At 49.3% G+C, this 12,570-nt stretch overlaps 1 protein-coding gene across 1 annotated transcript; it reads left to right on the top strand.

Annotated features, from left to right (window-relative positions):
- The first annotated feature begins 5,696 nt into the window (after positions 1–5,696).
- LOC102027646 (chymotrypsinogen 2-like) lies at positions 5,697–6,614 on the top strand. Its single transcript, XM_005403722.2, has 2 exons — positions 5,697–5,925; positions 6,024–6,614. The coding sequence occupies exons 1-2, from the start codon at positions 5,803–5,805 to the stop codon at positions 6,612–6,614; spliced, it is 714 nt and encodes a 237-aa protein (XP_005403779.1). The 5' UTR covers positions 5,697–5,802.
- Positions 6,615–12,570: the final 5,956 nt, after the last annotated feature.

The following is a 12,570-nucleotide window of genomic DNA, read 5'->3' as shown; positions in this document are numbered from 1 at the left end:
CCCTCCGGGGGCTTACAAGGCAGGAAGCTAGCCAGCCGGAAGACCGGCGCTCCCCGCCCAAGGCTCCCTGTGCGCCGGAAGCCCTCCTTCCGGGGGCCTATGAGGCAGGGAGTGAGCCGCTGGTCCAAAGACCGGCGCCCCCTGCCCGAGGCTCCCCGTGCGTTGGGGGCCCTCCCTCTGGGAGCCTACGAGGCAGGAAGCTGGCCAGCCAGGAGACTGGCGCTCCCTGCCCGAGGCTGCCTGTGTGCCAGAAGCCCTCCTTCCGGGGACCTATGAGGCCGGGATTGAGCCGCCGGCCCAAAGATGGCGCTCCCCACCCGAAGCTCCCCGTGTGCTGGGGGCCCTCCCTTCGGGAGTTTTTTTGGCTTTTTGAGACACGGTTTTACTATGAAGTTCAGTTTGGCCTTGAACTTGCTTATGGTTCATTATGGGACCATTCAGATCCAAAAATACAGCATGGATGTTTTGATTCTGTCTTTACTGTACAGGAAGGGGTCACCAGGAGCTGCAGACATCCATTGGCCTCATTTTACTTCCTCAAGTGACCCTTTACTGACTGGTGGTTTGAAACAGAGAGGTTAGGTTTGAATAACAAACAACCACATCTGTGTACCTTGGTTGCGTTGTTTGTTGTAGTTAAGATAGACAAGCTTTGCAATATGCAAATTATATTTCAATATACAGTAGTTTTTTTTTTTTTTTGGTCTTTTTGAGACAAGGTCTCACTATGCAATTCAGGCTGGCCTTGAGCTTACTTTGTAGCCCAGGCTGGCCTCGAACTTACAACATTCCTCCTGCCTCAGCCTCCTGAGTGCTGGGATTACAGACATGTGCCACCACACCCGGCTCCCAGTATTTCATTTTTAACAACAACAAAAAAGAGGTTTGGAATAGAACTCCTCAATGGCCAGATTTGGGTGGATTGGCTCTTTCATCTATTTTTTTTTTTTTTTCCTTTGGTAGCATTGGGAATTGAACCCAGGGCCTTCACACTGAGCTACATCCCCAGTACATTCTATGTTTTTTATTCTGGGACAGGATTGCTCTCTTTTTTAAAAAAATACGATCTTTCATTTTCTTTAGCTGCTACAAATATGCACCAATAAAGAATGAAAATGCATTCCTTGTGGGGAGTTGGTACACATACACAACATATTTTAATTCTTTTTACATTCCCTTGCCCTTCCCTCCTTCTGTCCTCCCTCTATGTCTTGGTCCCCTTCCCATTTGCAGAAGATCCACCTCCCTGTTTCCTGTTATCTATCATTTATTTTCCTCTTGGCTTATACTTTAGGTTTCTCATATAAGAGAAGCCATGTGATAATGAAGCTTGTGTGTCTGCTTTGTTGCACTTAACATTATGGCTTACACAGGCTGAGTTGCCCAGGCTGGGCTTGAACTTGTAATCCTCCTGCCTCAGGCTCCTTCATCTAAGGCATTTGGGTTCCATGTCTCAGAAGATGCCACAGTCTTAACAGTGCTAGTCCTGGAGGGACCCAGGTCCAATGTCCTGATCTTCTCTGATGTCTCCATGCTGGGCAGGCCTGCTGTTCTGCATAGCCCTCATTTTAGGCCTGGCTCCAGAGAGTGGCTAGGCAGGGACGTGGTTCTGGGTCCCCTATCACAGCCTGGGAGAAACCTGCCCCTGTTACCATTTCCTGTGCTGGGTGGGTCTCTTGAGTCCATCTCTGATTTACACTTCTCCGGCCTTGCTCCAGAGTCCCAAGCCCATGTGTGAGCCCAGTCTCCAAGTTTTCTGCCTTTCAGAAGGAGCAGAAGCTTCATGAAGGTGACTCTCAGAATGGGGGACACTCAGAATGGGGCGTAGGAATCCAATCCTTCAGCTTTGCTATTAAAAAACTGGACAAGCAGTGTGGAAAGCTGTTCGGCAGTTTCCATGAGCACACCTGCGTTAGGATTTTGGTACCGGAATCAAGTAGCAAAGACTGATCTCGGCTCATGGCTTCAGAGGGTCCAGGCCATGGCCAGCTGCCTCAGGTGTGTTCAGACCTCCGAGGAGGCAGAAATACCTTGGTGGAAAGCCTGGCAAAGGAAAGCTGCTCAGCTCACGGCAGCCAGGAAGCAGAGCAAAAAGGGAAGAGCCCGAGAGGAAGGCTGAGGACCAGATCCAGCCCCCAGGGTCACAGCACAGTGCGCCACGGCCTCGGCTGGGCCTGCGTTGTCTCCGTCACCACCCGATAATGCCGTCCAACTGTGATCTCACCCAGGACTGCTCCACTGGTGAAGGTAGAAGCCTCGGGTCCCAAGCACTTGCCCAAAGCCCATCCAGTGTGAGCCCAGCCCTGGGCTGACACAGGAGGACGGCGAGTGTGAGCCCACTATGGGCAGCTCAGCCCGACCTTGCCTTGAATGAAAAAATGAAAAGTACAGGAGACGCAGCTTGGAGGCAAGCGCTTACCTAACACTGGGGAGGCCTTGTACTAAAAAAAAAGAAATGAATAGATGCTAAATTACATAGTGTATGTCTTTTACCACAACTTTTTTCATTTTCTTTTTGTTTTTTTGGTTTTTTTGAGACGGGGTCTCACTATACTGTTCAGGCTGACCTTGAACTCACTATGTAACACAAGCTGGCCTTGAACTCATGAAGATCCTCCTTCCAAGTGCTGAGGTTATATGTATGTGCCACCAGGCCTGGAGAACTTAATTTTTTAAAAAATCAAGACAAAGTCTAATCTATGAAAAAAGAACTGAGAAAAAGAAGTTGTTTCTGGAAATATGGACAAAACTGCCAAAGGATAGAGGAACCTTTCCAGGGAGGCAAATATTTCTTTCCTTTCTGGGCAGGCCTTGATTTCATGGTTAGCTGCACTGCCCAAAAGCCTTGGGTTATATACATTTTATCTGGGTGCATTTTACCATAAATACACCTTCATTTACTAAAGAAAAGAGTGGTCCAGGAAGCAGTTGCCCCCATTGTCCAGGAGTCTCCTAGGTCCTATCATTCCCATGCCAGACTCCCTGCCTTCCTGTCCCGTGTGGTGATCAGCCTGCCCCACACCCCTGCACCTGCGCATTCCCACTGCCTAGCGCCTGCCAGCTGCAGGCTCCCAGGCCCACAGGGCTGCCCACTTCCACCTGGCCCCAAGGATCGGCCCTTCCTGCGTCAGCTGCTGGACTCCATCCTGGCTGCCACCCTCACATCCTGGCACCTGTCCCTGCTCCCCATGACCTGGGCACTGCCTCCTCCATGATGCACTTGGCTACTTCCCCAAACTGAGAAGACCCTGAGTTCAACCCCCAGTACTGAGAAAAATAGTAGTAATGATGTAATTTCTTAGCTGGTGGTGGTGTGTATTTGAATTTTTTAAAAATAGGCTCTCTCCCCTTCTAAACCCCACCCGTTTTCCCATGTTACTGCCAAAGGCAGGACTTGTGTTTTGTCTGGTCTATTCCAGGAGGGTGTGGCAAGCTGGTGGACAGCACAGCTGACCTGTTCCTGAGGGATGGGCTCGAGCAGGCTGAGCCTCACTGCATCTGGTGTGGCCATCTGTCTCTGTCGTAGACCATCTCCAAAACTGAGCACAGGGCATGAACAGGAAATTTGTTCAAGGCAAATACAAAGGGCGACAGAGTGGATTATGTGGGAGATGTTTCTAGCAGTCATATGAGACCCAGACCACGAATCTTTCCAACTGCAGAGAGAGAAGTGAGTAACCTGCCCAGAGCTCCACAGTCGCCCCACACCAGGAACTTTTAGTCACAATGCAACGGAAATGAAACCTGGCCACAGAGTATCGACTTCCTGAGCCATCTGGGGGCTTACCCTGCATCTGGCAGTCTCTTCCCCCAAATTACACCGTGCTCCCTACATCCCAGCTTCTGGGAGAGGTCCCACCCTGTCTCCCAGGACCGGAACCAGGTCTCCCTGCTCCACATTCCCTTGTGACTCCAGCCTCTCTCAGATTTTAATATTTTTTTATTTTAAAGAATAAAAAAGTAAAAAAAAATTAAAAGCAATACAGAATTTCAAAACAAGATGATAAGAAATCAACAATGGTTATTATATTGCCTATTGTTATCTTCAAAGTAGTTGTTCAGATTAACAGATATAAGTGTGTAAAACTGACCAAAAAATTAAGCATTAACTAATCCTTTTAATAAACCAATAGAAATTAGTAGTACAATTCAGAATTCACTTCTGAGACAGGATCTCACTATGGAGTCCAGGCTGGCCTTGAACTCACTGTGTAGCCCACCTTGGCCTGGAACTGTCAACAATCCTTCTGCCTCAGCCTAAGTTCTGGTATTACAGGTGTGGGCCTTGACACTTGGCTTAGTCATGAGCTAATAGCAGGGCCCCTGCACGTCCACGGGCCCACCTCCAGGGCCCCAGCTGTGAATGGGCAGCTCGTCCCTGCGAGCCACTCTGTCTCAGCCCAGGTGACAGCCGCAGAGTGCTGGAGCCTTCCCCGAGCCTCCCTGGGCTCTCAGGACCATGGGGCCAGGCTTGGTTCCCAAACTGCTCCCGGCTTCATCTCACCACCCAGGGGCTCTGAACAGCAAACACCAAATATATTTCACGTACCCAGACCACGAGGGTTGAGGCTGGACTCCAAGGGGGCTGTGGAGAAGGCCACGGTCAAGGCCCTTGGTCAGCCTCACCTCTGCCCTTGGTCCTGAGCTCAGCTGTGGGTGCAGCTGCTGCCATCCCAGGCTGTGGTGCCAGCCCTGTTCTGGTACATTCTGTCTGCTTGGGCTCGTGGCCACAGAGGGATCACCGCCCCAAGGTCTCAGATGACGCTTGGCGTAGAGGATACAAATAGTGGGGAGGCCTGGCTGGCGCCTGCACCCTATGGCTGGAGCTCCATGGGCTCCTCTGGCTCCTCTGGGGCTGGGCCCCGCTGAGCACGTTCCTTGGAGGCACGGCCGGCAGAGGCAGGAAGGCTGCTCCTCTTGCTCCCAGTTCTGCTACTCAGTCCCCATCCCCCTTGGAACCGACATGTCCACAATGGCGAACCAGGGAGGACGACACAAGGCCACATTCTCCTGCCCAGGCATAGACGCCACCCCAGAATGTGGCACTGCCACCCCATTCCCCTGCCCCACGCCCAGCAAGCCCAAGGCCCCAGGGGAGGAGGCAGACACTCAGAGCTGTGCCGAGGCCTTGCACCCTGTGCAGGGACAGAGAGGACAAGTCCAGACAGGAAATCCTCTGAGCAGTCAGCGATGACCTTGTAGGCAGCGGTGTCTCGGGCCCTCTTACACTCCTGGTCACCGAGCCCGCACTGTGTGCCAGGCACAGAACAAGCGCTGTCCCTGCCGACCTGTCCTGTGTCCTTACACCCACCCGAGAGAGGGCAGCTGTGAGATCCCCATTGCCTGGATGAGGAAACCGAGTCTCTGAGCTCAGCGGCTGAGCCAGCCCGCAGCTGGACGTGGGAGCCGGGGTCACAGCCACAGAGCCCGGCCAACCTGCTCCGCCTCCGCCCCTTTGCCTCTCCCTGCTGAGGGCCCAGGCGTGCGAGTCCTCTGCATCCCGGTGCCCGGCACGGGTCACACTGCGATGCCTGTGGGGACTCCTGAGCTGGGCAGGAGTCAGGACCTTCTCAGAGGAGGGGACAGGGGAGCTGGGCAGGTGGGGTGGGAGGAGGCTGGGGGAGAGGAGGTGGCATCTGGAGACCCCAAGTCAACCTCAGCCTCCACCTCTCCCGCCCAGGATGTGGGGTCCCGCTATCCGCGCCCTGCTGAGAGGCCTGGCCAGGGTCTTCGATGGTGAGCGCACTGTTCCTGGCCCCTGAGCCCGGCGGGTATCCCTGCAGGTGACACAGGGGCCCTGGGATGCCGCCCAGGTGGCAGCGTGACCCTCCCCTCCTTGCTGCTCAGGAGAAAACTAGCCGTCACTTCTGCACGGGCGCCCCCATCCCCCGGACTGGATGTTCACCGCCCCCACTGCAGGGTCAGGTGAGCGGGTGGCCCAGGCTCTGAGTCCAGCCCAGGGGTGGACCAGGTGGGAGGGCAGTGGCCCCAACTGTCCCCAACCCCTCCTGTCTCCGTGCCAGGACGTGACATGGTGGTGGCTGCAGTTTGACCAGGGCTCTGATGAGGCCGTGCAGCTCCTGAAGATCACAAAGGTACCAGGCCCGAGGACAGGAGTTTGGGGACAGGAGCTTGACGCCAGGAGATGCGCAGACCCCGCCGCTCCTGAGGTCTCACTGGGCTTGTGGTTGTCACCCTCCGGTTATGACAACCCCGATGACAACCCGTTCACCTTCTCCAGTGACATCGCCCTGCTGAAGCTGGTCACGCCTGCCGCTTCGCACAGAGTGTCTGCCGTGTGGCTGCCCAGCGAGGACCAGGACTTCCCATGGGGAGCTGTGTGCTACCACGGCCTGGGCAAGACCAGTCACACTGGTGAGACCCGGCTGGGCACTATGGCCGCTGACCCCTCACCCTGCCCTGCCGGACACCAGCACCCCCTACAGGCTGCAGGAGGTGGTCGTGCCCCTGGTGTCTGCACCCACTGCAGGAAGTTCTGGGGCAGCCTGGTCACTGATGTGAAGATCTGCACCAGGGCCAGAGGCGTCTCCTCCTGCTCAGCATGGCCTCTGGGCTGTGCCCACGCCCTCTCCCATCCCATCGTGGGCTCCTGAAGGCACAGCCTAGGCCAGATCTTGGGCAGAGACAGAGGAACAAAAGTCCTAAATAGTCCTCTCCCCTCCCAGGACCCTCCTACCCCGTTGCCAGGGAGACAGGGCTCCTGGTGAGTGGGTGGCGCCTCCTGGAGTTGTGCAGTGTGCACTGACTGCACTGTGGAACACGGCGAAGGCCCTTCCTCCCCCACAGCGGCCCCATGGCCAGCCCCACCTGAACTTCCTCTTTTAGTCAAACCAGCTTATTGCACTTCTATGATGGGCTCAGCCTGGGGGTGGCTGACTTCCAAGGAGGTGAGGACTTTCACACCTCAGGTGCAGGCCCTAAGTTGGGGTGGGAACCAGGTGCAGAGGCCCGGGGTGGGGGGAGGGAGTCTGGTCTGCCCATCACAGCCTCTCCTCTCCCACAGTGAGACCCTGGTGGCCACCAGAGTGGCCCGTATGCCAGAAGGACAGAACCTGGACCCTGGTGGGCATCACGTCCTGGGGCAGTGACACTTGCTCCACCTCCTCTCTCGCCAGGTACACCCGCATCACTGCCTTCCTGCCTGGGTGCAGCAGATCCTGGGGGCCAGCTGACCCCACAGACCCACCCTGCGCCCCTGGGCCTGATCCCCGCAAAGCCTCAGTAAATCCAAGGTGCATGTCACCTGTTTGAGGGGCCTCTAAGGCTTCGTTGTGCTCCTGAACTTGGCCTTCACCAGGCTGGCCATGGTCAAGCTAGTGGTGTGGGTCACTGGGGTCCACTCATTGGTTGCCTCCCCACCACTTGACTCTAGCTCCCTGCGTGGGCAGTAAGGACTCAGGCAGAAGTGGGCATAGGAGGGGATAGCATGATTTTAGTGGGGGCCTAGGTTGACTTCATTATAGATAGCTAAGTTATTTAGAAATATCATAGGCAGTCAGACAGGGCTCGGTCCTCTTGAGGTCAGTACAGAAGACAACTGTGGGTGGAGGTGCATTCACTGAAGGTCAGTCCACAGGATAAAGAGGAATGACTGCACACATATATTTCCCCTAGGGATGAACAGCAATGATTAATATTCTAAGTAGGCATCAATCACCTTTGTGGGGGACCTTAACCTCCTTCCAGGAAAGTCCTTGTTATTTCCATGTATGCTTTGCATATAGTTTGCTTCCCCATTTGTTCCCCTAATCAGCATTACCTAAGTGACTATACTTGTTGTAATCTTATTGGTTCACCATATTTTTGTCCCACTTCTCACCCACCCTGTGATTTCCCTTTGGATCTATATTACCTAAGCAACCGCACTTGCAATCTTATTAGTTGGCAATATTTGTGTCCCACCTTGAACCTGTCTTACCTTGTGGCTTTGCTTAATAAAACACCCTTGAGAAGTTAGGGCTGGGGATATAGCTCAGTGGCATAAGTGCCAGCCTGGGAAGCATGAGGTCCTGAGTTCGATTCCTAGTACCAAAAAAAAAAAACAAAAAAGAGAGAAGTGGAGTTGGTGGACAGTCCACTTTTTGGGCCCTCTTCTGTCCCTCTTAGAAGCTTTTTTTCCTCTCAATTAATTCTTCCTTAACTTCCACCTTTCCTAGAATTCTTTCCTTGATTTTAGAGAACACAAACTTGGCATTTTGGGCATCTAGCAAGTTGGGAGTTATAAAACTTCCCTTATATTATTTGCAGATCCTTATATCACATGACCTATTTTATTTGGGGGTCCCACCGAGATAACTGGATGGAGGTAAGAGTTTGCTTTTGTTTCATAGAATCTAGATTGTGACTTGCATTGGTAATTCAAATTTTTATGCTTTAAATTTTATGTCTTTGTCGATTGCTTAGGGTTTTCTTAAATGATGATAAATTTGAGAACATGAGAAGGTTATGATACTTCTTCAATGGGATATTTTATTCCTGTTTTGTAAATGTTGCTTTTGGACTTAGTTGCTGAATTTACTAGTGTTCCTTGTTAGACCTGACTTGTGATTCAGCTCAGACAATAGCGCTAAGAAAAAGTAGTATTATCGCGCCCCCTAGAGTACATTGACATAAAATGCTATAAAATGCTCTTTTTATGAACTCTAGTTCACATTTAGAAAATATACATGCCTATTAACAAATCATGGAATTACTTTTAAAAAAATCATGGGACCCCTTCCACCAGCTAAAAAGCGATAGGTTTGTGACTGTTCTTAAGACAGGGGAGACAAGTTTCACTGAGTTAAACTGGCCCTATCATTCTCTGCACTCTAGAGAAAATGTTGAGCCTGTTTTGCCTCAGTTTCCTTTCTGTTCTCTTCTGCTGGTGAGGAGACAATCTCTTCTGATCTTTCTCTGCCACTTTGTACTTTCCTTTTTTGGAGGCATGTAAGGTTAAAGAGAGAGGAACTCAAAACTGCTCTGACCTTTTCCTCCTACCCAGCAACTAAGAACCTTTAAGTTAAGTCTGTGGAAAATGAGCATTTACTAATGCCAAAGACAGGGAAGTCATTTTAGATGAGGGACACATAACCCAGTGTCTGGGTCAGATGAGACATCAGAATTTTGGCCATCCACGAGAATACACATACAAGCCATGTCTGAGCTTAGTGTTCTGAGCACCAGTCTTCCTTAGGAGACTGAACCTGAGACCCTATGGAAAGAACCAACTTCTGGGTAAAACCAGAAGGAGCTATTTTCCCAAGCACAATACTTAAGGATCCAAAACACATTTAGCCTAAGGGAGAATCTCCAACCTTCTCCCTCCCCTCCTAGTTCTGATTCTCATCATTTACGTGTATAGGAGAGGAAAGTACTTTGGTAATAAGTTATAAACTTTGAAACTTTTACTGTAAACTTACAAAATGCTATACAATTTTTTTTGTATTTTAGACAGCTTGGATATTTGTCTGTCCTTTATAGAAGTTTAACAAATAGGGGTCACACTGCCAGATACTTAAATGTTCTTAGAGCAGCTGCAACTCCTAAAGCAGAGGACAGGTTTCCCCAGTACATTCTGGTGAATCACCATGGAAGCCAATGGCCAATGGAATGTTCAATCTTCAATCACCATTGAAGCCAATGACCAGACAGACAGCTGGCTTCCTTTCCAGAGACTGATCTCTGGTTGTGTGGACCAATGGAAACCGAGAAGACCATGGAGGGGTCATGACCAGGTCTACTCTCTGGTGCATATGTAAAGGTTCCTTGGCGGAAGCTGAGTCCCAATAGCCCAACTGGGTCATCAGCAGAGAAATCTTTACTGATCTATTGTATTTCTCTCTCTCTCTGCTAGTAAGTTAGAAACTCCCTTTAAGTTTTTCTCTAACTTGCTAGGACTTAACTTTAGAACAACTTTGTCCTTAAACCACTCCTCACTCCAGAAGTTGGGCTGAGGCATCTTGCAATAACTGTTTGCCTTTCATGGAGGAAAGTGGCTATCAGGAGAACAGTTTACATCTGTGTCTTGCATGTGCTAATCAAGAGTAGGAAAGAGATTTTAGTCAGCCTTTTTGTTTTTTCATGTGCACATAGAAGACTGATAAATGTGCCTTTACTAACATGTGACTTGTGATGGCTAGGTGATGGATATAAGTTTAACCTGTGAGCTTCAGAGATGTAAAAATCTTAAAATGGACTTTAAAAAGCACAGCTTTGTCTTGCACTAGAAAAGGGTGCTGGGGTGATTAGGTAGATAATAGGAGTATCTTGGAGACTTCTTCACCCTAGGGCCCAGTTTTTCTCTGAGCCATATTTACCTGACTCTGTCTCTAGATGTGATCTCGTTTGCAGGTTGAGAAGTACTCCAGTTATTTCCAACTCACTTTTTGATATTTGTCCTCTCTTTCAAAGAACTAAAAGGCAATGTATTAATGCCAAGCATTGCTTCTTTCTTTAAACATGACTGTTACAGTTGAGGTCAATTGTAACTTGTGCTTTTAAAAAACACCTGCTTGCTGGGGGTTAGCACAGTGGCAAAGCACATGCTCAACATGTGTGAGGCCCTGGATTCAATCCCAGCACATACACAAAAAAAGCCTGGTCTAAAAAAACACCTGCTGAAGTTAAGGGTTCAAGTACCATTAAGAAATAACGCTTACTTATGTTCACATGTAAATGTAAGCCTAAACCATCCAATATCTCTGAGCCTGAGGCCACTCTTCCTTGATCTTTGGAACCTAAAGAGGAGGTTTCCAAAACAACTTTAATCAAAGCCTCACCCACTATTACTGGGTCTAAGGCTTCCCTACTTGCCCTTCAGGTCCTGAGGGTAGAGCTTCTAAGCTAGACATAGCTAAAGCCTTCCCTGGGCTTTATCCTTCACTAGCTGATTTTGTTCAAGCTCCTCAAGGACAGTATCCCTTATAGGAAGTAAGTGGGGAGTTTGGAGCTACCCATATTCATGCGCCCTTCTCACTCAGTGACCTAAAACAGATCAGGAAAGATCTAGGAAAGTTTTCAGATGACCCTGATAAGTACATTGAGGTCTTTAAAAGACTTACTCAGACCTATGAACTAGACTGGAAAGATGTAATGTTACACTTAAATCAAAGATTGACTTCTAATGAGAGACAATGGGAACAGACTTTAATCTGTGAGTGTAAGTATATTACAGATACATATTTTTACCTGGGTTTGAATAGAGCCAAGCCAACACTGCTGTGGACACTGCCTATGTGACTGGACAGAGAACTCACAATGTTTCAAAGACCTCTGTCCTAGGGCAAGATTTCTTCTGGACTATTAGTTGTCTCTTTCTGTCCCCAGAGGTGACAGATCTTTTTTGCAGATGGGGATTTTAGAACTTTTTATTCAGAGTCATTTATTAGAAACTAAGCCCTAAACAGTATACTTGGAGCACTTTCATTTTTTCTCTCTCATTCTCTTTCAAAAGGTTACAAAGCACCCATTCAGGTTCTTTGATTATCAGCTTAATTTTCTGTCTGGCAGTGCAGTTGGAGTCAGTCATGGCTTTTGTCTCTGGATGCATGTTTTGCTAAGGATTAGAGACCCATCCTGGGAAAGCTCAAGCTCTTAATTCTGCACCTGAGATGGTTAGGGTTTAGTTCTTGTGCCATCCTTGGAGTCACTCTTCTGTCCCTTCTCCACTCCCCTACTCCTGAGAAATAATGCAGTTTACAACAATGTTTGATCCAAGACAATTATTTCATCCATGGCTGCTGAATTTCAGGACCAAGTTTCCACAATGGTGAATTTCCCCTCCTAGGACCCTTCCAGAAATGAAACTGGCCTTCACTTTGCAATGGGAAGCAGAAACACCAAAACGACACCCAGGATTTGGAAGCAGATTTATTTACATCAATGGGTACTGATTGGATTCACTCCCAAAATATCAGACCCCAATCTCTGGTGGTCTATAACTTATATTAGATAAGCAAGCAGGAAGCACAGAGGCAGAATGGCTTGTCAGTCGGGGATTGGTTTATACAATGTGTATCACAGTGGCCAGCTATGCATCATGGTGGCCAGCTGTTTCTAACAGACCCAAACCAACTGGATCTGGAACAGAAACTATTACCTGGGCAACTAACAAGCTGAAGTGTACTGGCGGGGGGCGGGGGAGCGCGTTCTGCTACTACTTATCTCTAGGTCATATTTAAGAAACTGGTCTAGATTTAATCCTAAAGCTCTCAAAGTATAAATGCATAAGTTTTAGTCCAAGTTTATCTGCCTTTTAGTCCTTATGCCGAACTGAAGATTAACTCCTCTCTCCACTTGAGAAAGACAGTGATTATATTTTATAACACAGGACAGACTGACTGATTTTTATAACACAAATAAATTTATTGGCAAAACAAAACATTCGTAGAGAAACTTATGCGTTCAATAACAGCTTTAAACAAGAACAAATATTAAAGACTAGGTACAGCCCTTGTCCCCAGAGGACTGCCTCTTGTCACAATTTCTCTCTAAGACATCTTGCCAGGCTGGATGGCCTCTAGCTAAGTATAGACCAAGAGTTGCATGCAAAATGGGAAAAACTGTCAT

This window comes from Chinchilla lanigera, unplaced genomic scaffold, assembly GCF_000276665.1.
Source record: "Chinchilla lanigera isolate Chin_1 unplaced genomic scaffold, ChiLan1.0 scaffold00083, whole genome shotgun sequence".
In the NCBI taxonomy this organism is placed as follows: Eukaryota; Metazoa; Chordata; class Mammalia; order Rodentia; family Chinchillidae; genus Chinchilla; species Chinchilla lanigera.
The sequence above is the reverse complement of the archived record's forward strand: the minus strand, read 5'-3'. Positions and strand labels throughout refer to the sequence as shown.